The sequence below is a fragment of the Dendropsophus ebraccatus genome, chromosome 7 (assembly GCF_027789765.1).
Source record: "Dendropsophus ebraccatus isolate aDenEbr1 chromosome 7, aDenEbr1.pat, whole genome shotgun sequence".
NCBI lineage: Eukaryota > Metazoa > Chordata > Amphibia > Anura > Hylidae > Dendropsophus > Dendropsophus ebraccatus.
In genome coordinates, this window is record NC_091460.1 from 54938297 (window position 1) to 54956695 (window position 18399).

General features: G+C 40.3%; 2 protein-coding genes across 8 annotated transcripts in view; one reads left to right on the plus strand and one right to left on the minus strand.

Moving 5' to 3' along the window:
- Positions 1-2297, plus strand: part of LOC138797410 (toll-like receptor 6) — a 16546-nt gene extending 14249 nt beyond the window's left edge. For both annotated transcript variants that reach the window (XM_069977512.1, XM_069977513.1), the window contains exons 4-5: positions 1784-1921; positions 2046-2297. In XM_069977512.1, coding sequence (XP_069833613.1) covers positions 1784-1905 — 122 coding nt within the window. In that variant the 3' untranslated portion in view covers positions 1906-1921; positions 2046-2297. The remainder of the gene's footprint in view (positions 1-1783; positions 1922-2045) is intronic.
- The window catches only part of LOC138797411 (toll-like receptor 1), a 24754-nt gene continuing 6419 nt past the window's right edge, over positions 65-18399 (minus strand). The window contains exons 1-2 of one of the 6 annotated variants that reach the window (XM_069977516.1): positions 17405-17490; positions 65-6583 (exon numbers count right to left, since the gene is read on the minus strand). In XM_069977516.1, the coding sequence (XP_069833617.1) occupies positions 4155-6539 (2385 nt within the window). In that variant the 5' untranslated portion in view covers positions 6540-6583; positions 17405-17490 and the 3' untranslated portion in view covers positions 65-4154. Of the gene's footprint in view, positions 6584-11429; positions 11449-12036; positions 12087-12399; positions 12481-14494; positions 14517-17404; positions 17491-18399 lie in introns of those variants that run through there. The other 5 variants (XM_069977520.1, XM_069977515.1, XM_069977518.1 and 2 more) reach the window with 5 other exon arrangements.

Genomic DNA, 18399 nt, shown 5'->3' on the forward strand with positions numbered 1-18399 from the left:
AGTGAGTTTACTATGTTGTCTATAGGGTCAAATTTAGTGTTAATTAATATTTTTTATTTCACTGTATAACATTGCATCATTTACACAACAAGATAGTATTTAGTGGTGAACATTCAATTTATAATCACATTTGGAGTATTCTGTACTTTTTTACCAAAGAACAATAGTAGTGGATAGAAGGGGTAAAGAGTTTTTATACTGTATTATGTGTTATGCTTGCTTTGACTGACGCAATTTCAAGGCAGTAAGACATCCATGACTTTTACAGGAGGCTGCCAGATGTTTTTTTCACATCTTTATTCTAATATTTTATGTCTGGAATAAACTTAGGGTCCATTTCCCTTCATTTTTCTTGTGAAGATCAAAAGTCCTGTCCAGATTCCTACAACCCATACTAAAATAAAATATATAATAATACATATAATAATAATTATAATAATACATATAGCTGCTACACCTGTTTCCCCCAGTATTGCTCTTTCATCAAGTCACAGTATAAACCAGCAAATTACTGAGACATAATGTAAAACCTTTGTATACGGAAAGGATACATATGAGACAGAACCAAGATTTTTGCATTTTTGTCATCAAAGTAAAACTTCACTCTGCTTTCACTTCTCCATTCTACTTCCCAATGTCTCTCTATTTATCTCAGTAAATATGACATGAATCACATGTTCTTCAGTAAATATATTCTCTATATCACATTTCATGTTGTAAAAATCACATATTAACTATAAACTTTATACCACTTGTGTAGTATCTAAAAAATGTTTTCCAACTATGGACAGTATCATACTGGGGTGTATGTTTTCTTTCTAGTTTTTGCTTAGCCCACTTAGCAGAACAACATACGTTGGGCTTAGTCTTCTTTGGGCCAATAGGGAATTTTTTTCTTGAAAGAGGATGTCCATCTAGAATCCTTTTTGCAGTTGAGTACACTTTTTAATGTTTTACACCAACCTGAGCACATTTCACTGAAAAAAGTGGAGAACTCCTTTAACAACTTATAGATGCTCCATTTTTCACATCTATCCTGTCTTATTTTATGTGATAGTAATACATTATTCAACATATACTAGTGATTCTGAGATTATTTTAGTTTACACATTCAGCAATTATGAATTTCCAAAAATGTTAAATCTTTGGTTGTAAAAAAAAGATACACTCATGCCAGATAAAAGAGTTCCATTTACAATTTGTCTACTTTATGTTGGTATTATTTGCGTCCTCTTAGGGTATGTTCACACAGTATTTCTGTCTGTTTTTTTTATCAACCAAAACCAGAAATGGGTTAAAAACACAAAAATTGGGCAAATCTTTCCATTATAATTTTGCCCTGTCAGTTCCACTCCTGATTTTGGTTGAAAAAAGACTGACCAAAAGACTGATGGACATACTGTGTGTGAACATGGCCTTACGTAAAGGAGGGCTGATTTTTTAAACACTGATTTTTTTAAGGGACCAATTCATTCCTGAAGGGGATTTGAGAGGGATGTATGTTAAAAAAAAAACAAAAAAACAAGCCCATAAATCACCCTATTTTAAAAACTGGGAACTTTGTTAACCCTTCAGGTCGTTCACAGAAATTAAAGCAAAGTGGACATGAAGGTCAATACATTTTTCAATTGTAATCTGTAATTTTCTGTAACACTGCAGGTAAAATTCAGCTCAATATTTATTACGCCAAATCTTTGGCTTTTAGAAATATTCTGTGTATGGCCCTAGCACATTTCCTCATGTATTTTGGGACCTTCTTTTTTGTTTGAATGTTTTTATTTAGGTACCATATTGTGTTTGCAAAGGAATCAATGGATCTGCGTCATAGAAGGAAGGGAATTCCCTCCCACTGGGAGTGGGCCGGCCGACCTCCAGTGCTTCAGCACAGCACCGGCTTCCCCATGAAGGCGTCGTTCTATCGGTGTGTTAAATTCAAGAGGATGTACCTGGTGGTACATCCTCTTTAAACTCTATATTATATTATTTATTTATTTTTTCTAAAACACCTATTTTCTTTCTTGCACTTCTTTTTTTTGTTCCTTTAGAATCCCTGAAGCTGCCATTATCCGATCTCTGTTATGCTACACTGCAGTGTTTCTGTACTGGGTCGATTACCGAATAATAAATTGTTATATAGTTAGAATTTAAATTAGTTCGAGTGTCTGAGGAAGCACGCATGCGCGCGGGAAACAGCTGAGCGGCGTCCCCGCCGACTGCTACACACTCCAAATGTTTTTATGAAGATTTATCAATAAAGAAGATGTTTTATATGGTGAGTGCCTCCTAATATCCTTTTTTGGAATCTGGGATAGTTCGAATTTAAGTAATCTTCTGGTGTAAACGCAGCAATGATCAACTGATTAAAGGAGAAAATGTTCATGTGTCGCTGATCGCATGTTAATCGTTCACTAGTCTTTCGGTGTAAACACCCTTTACCATGGCAACCACTGGAACCCCGCAACTGTACTGTAGGGTTGCCAACTAGCTAAGCCAGTGTTCCTTGTCAACCCTGTAAGGGCCATGGTCACTACTAACCACAGTGTCTTCAGGATTAAACTCTTGGCACTGGCACCAATAAAGTGAGGTGCAGAAAGTTAGTAAAGTGAGGCACACCTGGGGTTGCTAAATGGAGACATTACTTACAAAGTAAATCACCTGTTACTCGAGTGTTGCCCCCCAAGGTTCCTGGCAAGTGATGACATTACATCCATCATACACAAAACTACTTCAGCCAATCTCTGGTTTCTGCAGTAGATCATACAGCACTGGAATCAGCAAACACACACATGGCTACAAAATGGTATAAAAAAAATTTTTTTATTTTTCTTTTCTGACTACGTTCTCTTTAATAAGATCAGTGGTAAGAGCTTCAATCCACTGCCCCCAGAATTATGCAGACTATTAGATTCTCGCACAGTTGTATACAGAAATGGTCAGAAAACACATCCTGGCAAAACCCTGCAAAATGCGGAATTATTTCTGCCACTAGGGAGAACTAGAAACTAGAACTATTAATGTGAAATATGATGATGCAGAAACAACACAAAGAGATAAAGTTCCTAAAACAATGGACTTTAGGTAATAGCTCCGTATTCACACACAGAGACCCACAAGCCATTAAAAAAACATCTTCTTAAATATACATACAAAAATAAAGTTAATAAACGTATCAAAAACAGAGAGCATAGAACATTACTAACACAATATACATTTAGCTATGTTACATCATTGTTAAAGAGTTTATCTTATAAAGACAACCTTTATCCTACTAGGACATATGGCCATCATAGATGCCATGGGGCATCCATAACACTAGAACCCACCTCTATGAGCCATAACCAAGAACCAGTTTGCACCAACAGCCTCTGTTCTGGTAGAATCATCTAACCTTGCATGGAGAACCATTCATCTACAACTATGTATCATGGGTGCTGGGAGTGAGACCAGCTGATCACCCCAGGGGCTGCAAAAAGGGGTTGTCCACTTTCAAAAATCCTAGTCTGGGTTTATTAGATAATAGAAAGTTTTCTCAGTTCAGGATCCTCATCCTCATCAGAGTGGTTACAAAAAAACGTCTCTCTTTCTCTGTCTTACTGGAAGAGCATACATGTACAGCTCATTGATTTGAATGGGCAATATTGTGTAATATTTTGTCAAATGACCCTACAACAAGCTGGGATTACTCAAAGCAGAGAACCCCTTTGAGGCTGTATTATGATATCTATTACAGTGCCACATAGTGACATAGTACAGTATAGTTAGTGGTACAGGGTCCATTAGAAACTAAAACAGATTGAAATGGTATATAACGTGCTCATACACCGTTACCTGTAATAACGTTGTTTGACTATAATGCATTACAGATTCAACCACTGACCTCACTATTTATTGAAATTAAATTGCAATAACAATGGCAAGTAGCTTGTATTACCAAAGATTGTTTGTAACGGAGCACTGGATAGGACCTATTTTAGATTTGCTGGCAATAGAGTAACATATTGGTTGTTGACATGTAGGCAATGGTCTCAAAAAAAAAAAATCTGTTAGTGTTTCTGGTTTAATGATCACAATCAAAATGCGTTGTGTGTGAAAATAACGCCACTTTTTCCATGGGCCATGTCAGGTATTGCAGCTAAGTGAATCCCGCCTATCATTTATGTACTTACACTTGGGACAGGAGCTGGACTCTCTTGTTCTAGTTCTGACAAATTAATGCTGATCGCTGCCCTTAAATTTGCCCAGAAAAGAGCATGCTTACTCTTCTCCTTTGGCCATTCCAGATAGGTTCTTTGTTTCATGAGAGCTTTAAGTTTGAAATACCGGGAAGGAATAAGATATTGCGGGATCGGTTCTAGTAGAATAAGGATAAGGTTGTCTGTGCTCTCAGAATAAAGCTTGTGGTGAGCAAAATACAGTTCATAATGACACCACTCGCTCTGAACAAAGTGCGGAGACAACACAAAGATTGACTTGTAGCTATTGTCTATGCAGTTTATGATGTTTTCCACTATGGTTTTGCCTGGGGTAAAATTTCTCTCATGCTGACAGATACGTATATCATTCATGCTCTGAATGCTAGGCAACAAAGTATTCCTTACCCACGATGCATCATTTTCACTATAGGAGACAAATGCGTGGAAGGAGAATTCTCTCCTCAATTCCTGGTAGCCTTTCTTGGAACTCCTTGACCGATGTTTTGTCCTAACCAATTGCCAAACCATTTTACAAAACCAAGGTATATCCAAATACTTACACAGACAAAAAACTAGAATTAAGCCAACAATGATTGGTACAACAATAACTGGAACCATTATAAAAACGTTACAATACATTTCAGGCAGGTAAAAGTCCTTCAACTTAATTCCTTTTAGATTATCAGGCCTTTCACAAACATAGTCATCTGGCCAACCAAGAAATTTCCCTGGGGACTTTATTCTCTCATTTATGAACCTATTCATCTCACAAAAACAATGGAATGGATTGTTTCCCATGTTAATGTGTTTTAGGCCTGAGCAGTTCTTGAGAGCCTCGTTGGATGGGTAGGGTAAGAGGTTATACTCAACACTTAAAATCGAAAGACGAGGAAATAATGTGCAGTCTGGTAGATCAGAGAGTCTATTATATCCAAGATCAAGGTTTTCTAAATTTAACAAATAAGTAATTTCCAACGGGACTTCTAAAATATCATTTTTACGTAAATCAACCATTGTGGCATTTTTTGGTAAGCAACGAAACACAGAGCTGGATAATGAACAATATGTCATATCTAATTTTCTTATGCTTGCCGACCAGTGGCAATCTTCTTCCATGTAATCTAAAGGATTCTGGCTGACATCTAGATGTTGTAAGGACACCATCTTCTCTGTTATGAGGCTTACTTTAGACAACTTTTCTAACTTATTTCCGGACAGTTTTAAAGTTTTTAACTTTGTTAGCATTGAACAGCCCTGAAAAATACTGTCGGTAACTGCGTTCCTGGAAAGGTCTATGTACTCGAAGGTGCTAGGTTTTGAAGGACATGGCATAAAAAGTAAATTGGAATTGGTGATTGTAAGATTCTTGATGTTCATTTCAGAGAACACGCTATACAAGTCTGATTGATTGAATAGAAACCCTTGAACAGCAACATGGTCAAATAAAAGTTCTTTCATAGTAGTTTTACAATAGTCAAAAGGCATGTGAGTAATAAACCCCTGAATAATGAAATTGTATACATATAAGCCCTCCAAAGTGGAGTACCATATTTTCTGAAGAATGTGGACAAGATTAATCCATTGTAGGCCAAGATTCCTCAAGGTTAAATGGGTAACCCGAGAGTTGTTAACTATTGCCGAAATATAATCATCGTAGACTTTTCCTAGCTCCCATTTACCAAAATTGGATAGTTCCAAAACTGTTGAGGTTTTGACAGCATCAAAAAGTACGCTGAAAAGGTCTTTCTGATCATACAGTGAGGATAGATGTAAGCTGTTTGTATTCAACACTAAGAGGCTAGAATTTTCATATTTATATAATCCATTCAAGTCGATGAATACCTGCTGCAATTGTAAGTGAGAAACGGATTCCAGATCTGATTTCAGAATATTAGCTGCTCCAAGACCGAGATATTCCAGCTGGAGAAGATTTGTGACACCTCTACAAACAGACAATGTCGTGAAATTATTGGAGGAAACATCCAGATGACGAAGGTTACCAGGAAAAGTGTTAGATATGTTTTCAAGCCTATTGTTGGATAAATCCAAGTATTCTAGATAAATGTTATCATCGAAAACATGCGAGTCCATCTCAGTGATTTGGTTATAAGATATAATGAGGACTCTGAGATCCAACAAAAAGTCAAAGTCTTTGGTTTGGAGTTTTTGGATAAAATTGTGTGATAGATCCAGTATAGTTGTATGTACGGACAGGTTTTTGGGTACGCTGGTCCATGTACTATAGGAAAAATTAGCAATGACGTCATTGCTTTCGATCACTGGATGTTGATCACCAAGGGAGAGCCTGAAGATAGAAGCCAGGGCGAGAATGAGAATGGTGGCCATAGTCCCACAGTTGTCCTTCCTTCTTTTTAAAGTGTGATCTTACACTGCAAATTAAAACATATCATTAGGTATTATGCAATTTTCCTAGTATTTATCTAACACAGAATAAGGAACAATACTGTTGTTTTCTCAAAACAATTTGAGCTTAAAGGGGTACTCTGACCAACTATAAATATCTAGGCCAGACAGGTGGTGGTGGGGACATTATAATAAAGTTATATTTACCTGTCACCCTACCTGCTAAGACAGTGACTGCAGAGATTTCCTGCCTCAGTCACTGACTGGCTGAGAGGGTATTTCAGAGCCGGGTTATGATGTCAGAGGACTTAGAAGTGACTGGCGGAGGTGTGCTGCAGGGGCATGGAGACAAGTAAGTATAACTTATCTATTATGCCCCCCCTACCAACCCCCCACACGCATTTAATTTTTACATTTGGCCAGAATACCCCTTTAATTCACATCTGCATCAAGGTGCCTCCAATACAGATTCTAATAAAATACAAGATAATATAGGATAGGATGCAGATTTATTTAGTTTGGCAATACTAGGGAAACCTGACAGACCCATTTGAAGTCAATGGGGTCTTTTATACATGTATCCCCTTGGGTTTCTTGCATGTAAGGGATCCAGCACCCTTTTTATTTGGTTTAATTTTCACCAAAAGAGCAGTGCAGCTAGAAGTAGCATACCAATTGACTTGGACTTAAGACTATGTTCACACAACGAACATATTTTTATGAAAAGAATGGCCTTTGTTTTCAATTTATACAACGGATGTTCTTTTCATAATGAAATAATTTGTAATGAAGTCAATGCAAACAACGGCTGTTGTTCACACAATGTATTAACCCTTTGAGGACCAGGCCCAAAATGACCCAGTGGACCGCGCAAATTTTGATCTTAGTGTTTCCGTTTTTCCCTCCTCTTCTTCTAAGAGCTCTAGCACTCTCAGTTTTCTATCTACAGGGCCATGTAAGGGCTTATTTGTTACAGGAATAGTTGTACTTTGTAATGGCGTCATTCATTTTACCATTACATGTATGATGGAATCCCAAATATATTATTTATGAAGATATAAATTGGTGAAATCGCAAAAAAGAATGCAATATGGTAAAGTTTGGGGGGTTCCTGTGTCTACGTAATGCACTATATGGTAACAGCGACATGATACTATTATTCTATAGGTCAGCCCGAACACAACCATATGCAGGTTACACAGATTCTCTAATGTTATATATTTTTTTTAAATGAAATCCTTTTTTTTGGCAATTAATTATAAATAAAATGGGACTATTGTGACGCTTATAACGGTTTTATTTTTTCACCTACGGGGCTGTATAGGGTGTCATTTTTTCCGCCATGATCTCTAGTTTTTATTAATACCATATTTGTGAAGATCGGACGTTTTGATCACTTTTTATAAATTTTTTTTTATATATAATGTAACATAAAATCGGTAATCCGCGCACTTTTTCCCCTCTTTTCGTGTACGCCGTTTACCGTTCGCAATGACGCTTGTTATATTTTAATAGATCGGACAATTACGCACGCTACGTTATATTATATGTTTATTTGTTTATTTATTTTTATATGTTTTATTTATATAATGGGAAAGGGGGGTGATTTCAACTTTTATTGGGGGAGGGGTTTTGGGGTAGTGTGTTAGTGTTTTTAACTTTTTTTTTTTTACACATTTGAAGTCCCTTTGGGGGACTTTTACATAGATTAGTTTGATTTCTACACTGATGAATGCTATGCCATAGGCATAGCATTGATCAGTGTTATCGGTGATCTGCTCATTGAGCCTGCCTGTGCAGGCTCAGTGTAGCAGATCGCCGATCGGACCGCACAGAGGCAGGTGAGAGACCTCCGGCGGCCCGTTTTACCGATCGGGACCCCCGCAGTCACACTGCGGGGGTTCCGATCGGTAAGTGACAGGGGACTCCCCCTGTCACTTACACTTAAACGCCGCGGTTGAGCGGCGTTTAAGGAGTTAATGACATGCGGCAGCGCGATCGCTGCAGCGTGTCATTGCCGGTGAGGTCCCGGCTGCTTATTGCAGCCGGCCCCCACCTGCTGTGAAGCGCGCTCCGCTCCGGAGCACGCTTCATAGCGGGAGAAACACCCAGGGCGTACAGTTACGCCCTAGGTCGTCTGGGGACAGACTTCCATGGCGTAACTATACGCCCTGGGTCGTCTAGGGGTTAAACACTGGCAGTTGTTTGCTATAGACGTCAAGATATCGTTCATATCAATTATTACCGCCCATTGTCCCAAGACTTCAATGCAATTTACATTTAAAACAATTGCCAGAGTTTTGAGTGCCAAATAATGGCCGTTGTTTATACAGCGTGTGCACATACCCTTAGACTACAAATACTTCACTAAGACCAGCGTTTTATATGATATTTTTAATGCAAACTGCAGTTTTCTAAGATGTGACAGCACTGGGAGATGTGGGGCACCATAGACTGCCCCCGTGTCACACACTAAAGATCTGTTACAAGGTAGTTTAGATTTACTCCAATTTGTGGCAAAAAAAAATTGCAAGTTACTTTGAGGGAGGGAGGTAGGTAAGCATGCACTCTGTGGCTATGTTCATACAATGTATATTTTCATAAAACCACGGCCGTTGTAGAACGGCCATGATTGTTACGAAAATATACGTTACCTTGCTGTCTATGGGACCCCGGCCAGAGCGTATACACATAGCATACGCTCCGGCCAGGATCTCTAGCGGCACTGCAAACAACTGACATGTCAGTTTTCTGCTGCCGCTATTCATTGAATAGCGGCCAGAGAAGACCCTGTCAGAGCACACTGTGGACCGTCCGCACGCTCCATAGTGTGTAGTGGAGAGTTCTGATGCGGGCGCGCACGGATGCGCCCGCATCAGAACTCTGCGGCTGGTACTGCATTCGGCCGGGTCACAGAACGGCCGGTCTCATACGTTGTGTGAACATAGCCTGTGAGTGTTTTAATGCACTTTGAGGCAGTGCACATAGTTTTATATTTGCACAGAAAAAGATTTGTATTTTTATGTTGGGTGTATGGACAGTCTACTTTTGATATATTTAGACAGTATAACCCGCAGTATATAAAAGCTTCTATTTATTTTCTTATGTCACACAATATATATATATCATTTGCCATAAGCTATTTCTGGTTTGGCTAAGTGTTCTGAATGGGGAGAGGAAAAGTAAGCCGCCGCCAGACTCCTCTGGCAGAAACATTTTTCACCAAGAAATAAAGAATCAGGCAGTTCCAAAACGCTTTACCCTTCTCTTTCCCAACATTGTCTTTCCGGGTAGAGTCGAGAAACCCTAATATGCATTAGACAGTCGTCCGTCCAACCAAAATATTTGTAATGTGCACAAGGAAGTCAAATATTAATACACATAAAATTCACACATGAATGTCCAGAATTCTATTTAGCAAAGACCCTTCCCCAGGAAAGTCTACAAGCACAGATCTACAGTGCTCTACTGAAGTTAAATCCATGAATCCTGTACGCCCCCCCCCCCCCCCCCCCCCGCCGCCAAACACAGACAATGACGCACATATACACACACACAGAGGCACCATTAACGTATATACACATACGCCACTGACATACACACATATATACGCTGTAATGTGATTACACTAGTGCTGATGTATACACCATGAATAGAGCCCAGCATTAATAGAAGCTGCTGCAGAACATCTTTGGGAGAAAACCTGTCAATCACTTGAGACACAACTGACATACATAAACACACACATATACACCACTGCTACAGACATTGCTGACATACACACACACACACACATATATATAGCCACAGATACATACACATACTGACATATAAATATATACACAGACAGGGCCGCCATCAGGAATTCCAGGGCCCAATACTGCCAACTTGTCTGGGCCCCCACCTTACCAAAGACATTAATCCAAAAACTCAGGACATACGTTTGGCTATTTAAAGCCCATAATATGTGTTAAATTACGAGTCAATTAAGTCATGTTTTCAGCCTTAAAAATAACTATTGTTTTATAAAAGAGTGGCTGAAAAATGTCATGTTTTTTTTCCACAAATAATACTGACACATCATAATCACAATAATGTTTTGCCTGACTTCTCCTTTAATATATATAGACAATAGATGCACAAACCCATACTGTACAAATAGGCAGATACACACATGTATGCACACACACTCACACAGATACATATAGATCCACAATACATGTATACACAAATATAGGCACATTACAAGATGTACAAATATACCAACATAGAGAAATTACACAGATACAAACACATGCAGATTCCATATATATATATATATATATATATATATACCTCTACACAGACACATAGCATAGATACAGACACACACATGCAGATTCCATATATATATATATATATATATATATATATATATATATATATACCTCTACACAGACACATAGCATAGATGCAGATATACACATGCAGATTCCATATATACCTATATACACAGACACATAGCATAGATACAGACACACACACGCAGATTCCATATATACCTCTACACAGACACATAGCATAGATGCAGACACACACATGCAGATTCCATATATACCTATATACACAGACACACAGCATAGATACAGATACACACATGCATATTACATATATACCTATATACACAGACACATAGCATAGATGCAGATACACACATGCAGATTCCATATATACCTCTGCACAGACACATAGCATAGATGCAGATACACACATGCAGATTACCCAGATACAAACACATGCAGATGACATATATACATCACACACATGCAGATTGCACAGATATATGATCAGAGGCTCAAACACACACACACACACACACACTCTCACACACACTTTTTATCCTTGAGGCCCCCAGTGATACAGTGCTCAGATACACACTCACACACACTTACTTTTTATCCTTGAGGCCCCCAGCGAGTGAAGTCTCTGCTCCCAGTCAGCAGCCTGCAGCCCCTCCTCCTTTGCCCCGACTGCAGAGCTGTATACTGGAGGGAACAGACGTCACAGCTGGGAGGGAGGGGGAGGGAGGAGAGAGGAGAGGGGGCCCGCTGCATCTTCCTGTCACCTGGGAGAGCACACAGGACGGAAGTCACCAGCTCCACAGGAGCCTGGGAGCTGCTGAGGAGGGGGCCGGTCCATTGTGAAGGGAGGGGGGGATTCTGCAGCCCGGTCCACAGACAGTGCAGGGGGGAGGAGGGCCTAATGATTTTAGTTAAGTAGAGCTCTCCCCTCTCCCTGCACTGTCTGTATACCAGGCTTCTCATAAAAGTGAAGTGTGTGGGAGACCCGGGCCCCCCCATAGGCCGGGCCCCATACACCTGTACTGCCAGTAATGCCCTGTTGGCGGCCCTGTACACAGATACATATATACACACACTGACATATACATATACCCACAGATACATATATACACTCACTGACACACATACACAGCACTTACAGCTCCCAGGCTTCCCCCCTCCTCCTCCTGTAGTCCGGGCTGATCTTCACATAGATGTATTGAGGACCTTTGGGTCATGTGACCCAAAGGTCCTTCATCCCTCTCCTGTGCCGTCTGGCAGGTCCTGCTCCTCTGTTCAGCCCGCTCACCCGGCACTACAGTGAGGGGGCTGAACAGTGCAGTGGGGGTCCCTCTTCCTCTCTGGACCCCTGGGGGAGCGGAGTACCTACCATGAAGGCAGGGCAGGCTTCCTCGGGCCCCCTTCCTGCAGGGGCCCCATAGCAGTCGCCTTCCCTGCCTTCATTGTAGCTACGACACTGGTTCCAGAATATAATCTACTTAATAAAAAACACAAATACTCACAGAGGTCTGAGAGTGCCATGACTACGCCAAGGTGGTAGCGGTGTGTTATGCAGCAGAGTGGTGATCTGTGACAAATACGGCACAGCTCTGGCAGAACAGGAAGGACAGGCACTTATATACACAGCACTGTACACAGTACAACGCTCCTGTCTGTCACTGAGAGACCAATGAGTCACTGTTACATTGTAACTGAATGTTTCATCATTAGGTATAAACCTCTTTTTCAGTAATATAATACTGCTATTTATTGTAGCCTGGTCCTTGTTACAGGAGGGCAGGATAAGGTTGCATCTGCAGAAGTTGGGTAAAATGTTAGACTTGGACAACCAGGGAGTCAGCTAAATATTTATTAGATGTAGCAATTCCCTTTTCCCTGACTAGGATTTCACCCACAAAGATTTATAATGTTTGTAGTTCACTAATTAAGAATATAAAATTATAAGATTTAAAAAAATTTAACAGCCCCCTTCAAGGCAACCTTTATAAAGTAGGTCCCAACACTCGCGCACACACACACCCTCTGCCCACAACACACCGTGTGCTCCTTCCACACCACAGAGTAAACAACCCAACAGACTGAAAAACTTTGATCCAAATAACGTTGCCAACTAAGATCACCAAACTAGTATCTGTAACCTGCAACTGATGCCCGCACCATGCCCACATGAAATCAGCAGTGATCACCACTGCTGCAATATAGAATTGGCTGGGACAGTCTCACAGCACCCCTAAAGTTACCCCATTATTTTACCATGGAGTAGGTAATCCTACAGTATTGTCCCAAATAGTAGTTAATTTCCCAATAGTTCTCCTATATAGTAGGTAATCCTTCCCAATACTGTCCTATATACTAGTTAATTCCCTAATTGTGCCCCATATAGTAGTAAGCCCCCCAATAGCACCTTATGTAGTAGCTAACTCCTCCCAGTACTGCCTAATAAACTAATTACTCCCCCCAGTAGTGCCCCACATAGCAGCCAATACCTCCCATTACTGCCCCAGATATGCATCTTAAAGGTACACACACAGATGAATTATAGAAGGACTGCAGGGCACATCCAGCAATGGCAGTGCCTCTATGCCACACTGCCTGGACCGGAAGATAAGAGGAGAATGAGCAGCGCAAGAGGAACTGATTTGAAGTGGGTGAAAGGGGAGTTGCTTCTTTTTCCTTTAGCTGGTTAAACTTTTGGGGATCGGCTTTAAATGTTTGGGGCTTGGACCTTGCAACTCCCCTGACTCATACAGCCCTGTAGAGGAAAAAAAATTTAAATGTTAAAGGCTATGTTCACACAGGGGGAGATTTATCAAAGGGTGTAAAATATAGACTGGTGTAAACTACCCACAGCAACCAATCACAGTTCTGGTGAAATGAAAGCTGAGCTGTGATTGGTTGCTTTGGGCAGTTTACACCAGTCTATATGTTAAACCCTTTGATAAATCTCCCTAACAATTTTTGTTTTTCGGCCATCTTTTTTACACCAATAGACGATCGCATGTAATGATCATAATTATTATTTGCAGCCATCATTATGAAAAGATAGATGTCTTTTCCCATCAAAATGATGACTGGCAAAAAAAAAAAAAACTGCCATAAAGGGTGAATTTTTCTCTTCCATTGTAATTCCACTGACCCACAGTTTAACCTGAAGAGATGAATGGTGTAACAGCAAAATACTCCAAAATTGCAGATTTAGGCTATGTTCCCACAACAGGAAAATGAGGGACGTCTTTCTAGACCAAAAGACGACCATCTATTGATAATGACCACCGCAAATAATAATAATTATAAACATTATTCGCTGCTGTCATTATCAATAGACAGACGTCTTTTGCTGCTAAAATTACAGCCGCCCAGAAAGAACATTGCCCTGCATTGCTTTTTCAAACAAAGATTTTTGTTTCATATTACATTTTATGGTAAAATTAAAAAATCCTGTTAAAAAGTTCATAATATTGTGCAAAAAATAAAGCTTCCTGCAGCTCACTGGATGGAAACTCAAAAAGGTTATGGTTTTTAGAAGCCGAGGAAGGAAAAACAAATATGCAAAAATGATTACTGGCATCAATAAGGGGCTGATTTATGTATACAGACTTTTTTAGTTGTCGGAAACCCGCCAAATCTCTTCATGTCTATGACAATGGATTGGAGTCTCTGAGTTGTTGCCCAATCTCAACCTTGCACAAGATCAGTGTTACCCTTTGTCAAAAAGCAAACAGTATGCTATTTTATACAGTGCATAGCAACGCTGGCCAAGAGTACAGCACACAAAATAGGTCAATGTCTGCCGTCACCTCCCTAAACACTGGTGAATAGTGCAGCTACAATGAAGAGGTATAAAGGAGTGGTTAAACATTAAAAGCGGTTTATAAAATCTTTAGCGGAGTTCTCATATTAGTTACATGATAATGATTCATCAGATAGCAGCTTAATATGGTAAATAAAGATATACAGTACCAGTCCGGAGGCAACCAAAGGCCTATGTGTGGCAGGAAAATATGTAACATAATCAACAATGCCCCAAAGATTTTTGGATTCTATGTCATACAGGATTTTATTTCTTAAAGGGAACCTGTCATCGGTATTATGCAGCTCGACCTATGAGCACCACGGAACAAGGAGTGGCTCTCATTTTAGTATGAGGATTCTGCAAGTATATGATGCCCTAGGCAGAGAAGAGAAATGGCGCCCTAACCCATGTATCATGTAACTCTAATATATCTAGGGCCAGTTACACACAGGCGTAATACAGCCACAGCCAACCCAGCCATATTCTGGTGAACTAGCTGTCAGTCTGTATCATCAGACCTGGAGTCAGGCCGGGATGCGTGGTGGTAATAATAACTGAGCAAAAAAAAGAATTCCATGTATATTTAGTGGAATCTAGGAGTACAAACTGATCTTATAGTATTTTCTATGGGCACCATTACATGGCTATCTGCATTAGCTTTTATTCTGCAGTACTCTTGTTTGAATTGCTAGATTGTTTTACAGTGGCCTCCATATGGTTTATTATCACTATGAATATAAAGGAAACCTGTTCTACGGGTTCTGATGTCCTCTGGTATTTGCCATGTGAAATATGTAGGGGGAACCCACTGAAAGGCTGTAATTGGATTATGACATTGTTGGATAATGTTGTTATACAGTCTAAATAGCTCTTAACTAGTGAACTGAAACACTGCACCAATATACATAAGCACTAGGGTAGTACATTGCACCAATATACACCAGCTCTAAAATAGTACATTCCACCAATATATACTAGCTCTAGGATAGTACATTGCACCAATATACACTAGCTCTAGCATAGTACATTGCACCAATATATACTAGCTCTAGGATAGTACATTGCACCAATATACCTGAGCTCTAGGATAGTACATTGCACCAATATACCTGAGCTCTAGGATAGTACATTGCACCAATATACCTGAGCTCTAGGATAGTACATTGCACCAATATAGACTAGCTCAAGGATAGTACACTGCACCAATATACACTAACTCTAGGATAGTACACTGCACCAATATGCACTAGCTCTAGGATAGTACACTGCACCAATATAAACTAGCACTAGGGTAGTACATCGCACCAATATAAACTAGCACTAGGGTAGTACATTGCACCAATATACACTATTTCTAGGATACTACATTGCACCAATATATACTAGCTCTAGGATAGTACATTGCACCAATATACCTGAGCTCTAGGATAGTACACTGCACCAATATACACTAGCTCTAGGATAGTACACTGCACCAATATACACTAGCTCTAGGATAAAACATTGCACCAACATACACTAGCTCTAGGATAGTACATTGCACCAATATACATTAGCTCTAGGATAGTAGATTGCACCAATATACACTAGCTCTAGGATAGTACACTGCACCAATATACACTAGCTCTAGGATAAAACATTGCACCAACATACACTAGCTCTAGGATAGTACATTGCACCAATATACATTAGCTCTAGGATAGTAGATTGCACCAATACACACCAGATCTAGGATAGTATATATTGTATGTAAAATAATAAATGGGTAATACAGGCACTGCAGCATGTTCTACCATGACTCCATGGTGAAAGGGTTCACTTTCATGGTTTCCCAAAGGGTCTTTCTACTAGATATTTGTGACCTGGTAGGAATCCTATGGGGTTCTGCCTAGTTGACTATATGAAGCCCATTTATTCCAAACAGAGAAACTGATTGTTCTCCATTCAGCTATGTCTGTGAAAGGTTTGGTTTATTATAGTTTGCTGCCTCTCTCCTATTATATTTACAATGGTTGATCAGAATTTACAGGAGATCATTTGGCTCTTGCAGAGTCCTGAGATGTATACCCAGCCTTATGCACTGATAAAGAAAGTTGTTTTCAGTACAGCATAGTTACATTGTAACTTTAATGGGTGTAAGAGAATAGCAATATTCCTACTCATAAACACCTAAACATGAAACGTTGTTTAAATGGGGTGCAGGACGGAAGGTATGGAGAGTGTAAGCCCTCGCGGGCAGGGTCCTCCTTCCCCATGTACCAGTCTGCCATTTCCCTTCATGTAATGTGTTTTGATCTTGTAATGGTCCTGTTTGTTACCCCATATCTCTTGTATAGTGCTCTGGAATCAAGGGTACTCTATAAATAAATAATAATAATAGTGGTTGTAAAGGGAAAGGTGTGCTGGTGGTCACCTGCCCGGATAGGATGGTGCAGACAGAAAAACATACACAGTCCAATTTTCCATTGGTAATGCTGAACAAGGCAAAGGCTTTATGGTCAGCAGTCTCAGAATCAAATATACAGCACAAAGCTTAATATGTTTGCTGGCTCTTACAAGGAAACACAAAATATAGTTATGCTGGGGTTGTGGTGTTTTTTAGGCTTGATTCACCCTAAACCCTCTAAGGGCACTCACTGTACTGTGACCTTGCAGTCAGATCTGTCAGTCCCCACACACACACTGGATCTTGCTTTCAGTACTGCTCCCCTCACCTGAACCATGCTCCAGGAGCTCTCTTCTTTCTTGGCCTTGTAGCTGTGCCTCTCCCGTCTCTCACTCCCACAGGGTGGGTACACTCCTCTGCCCATACTTTCACTCTCAGAATCACATGGCATCCACAGCCCACACAGAAACCTGTCAGGCCACAATGGGCAGGCTTCCTCATCCCTGCCGGGCACAGCTTAACAAAACATCATTCTGGCAGAGTCAGGGGCGTAGCTAGGGGTTCAGCCTAGGGGGGGCGAGTGAGTCTGAGTGGGCCCCCAACCTATTATGTTACCCACAGGGAACCTCAGTAGACCCCAAACAAATAGAGGTGTAAGTACAGTGTAGACACATCCAGTGACTCACAGGTGACGTCTTCTCTGATCAGAGTGGGTCAGGTTTCCTTTTCTTTTCCATCATGAAGACTTCTTCCAACCACAAATCATCACAGCAGTATCTGCCAGACAAACATCTTCAGCACCTTACTTTTACAGCACCTTTAACCACCTCTATACAAACTCTCCATCATAGTGCCCTTAAACAGTAACTGAGACCTCTGTGAAGACCAATCTGTAGTCATTTTCCTTTTCTGTGCTTCTTTCTATACTTAGATCCCTTCTTTATGCCTGTATCTGTAGTTAGGATCCATCATTGTGTCCTCATCTGTAGTAAGACATCCTCTTCATGCCCCATCTGTAGTTGTGCTCCCTCTCTTTGCCCTCTGTAGTTACCCCCCCCCCTCTTTGTGCCCTCAACACTAGTTGGGCCCCCACTTTGTGCCTCCATCTGCAGTTAGCCCCCTTTTTTGTGCTAAATAAATGGTACCCCTTTGTCCTAATGAACTGTACCACTGCCCCCCTGGATAAACTGTGCCTCTTATGAACTGTTTCTATATTAAATAGTGCCACTGTCCCTGTATTATACTGTGCCCACAGTGTATTTTACTACTGCCTGCCTAATAAACTATATTACTACTGCCCTCCAATGTACTGTACCACTGCCC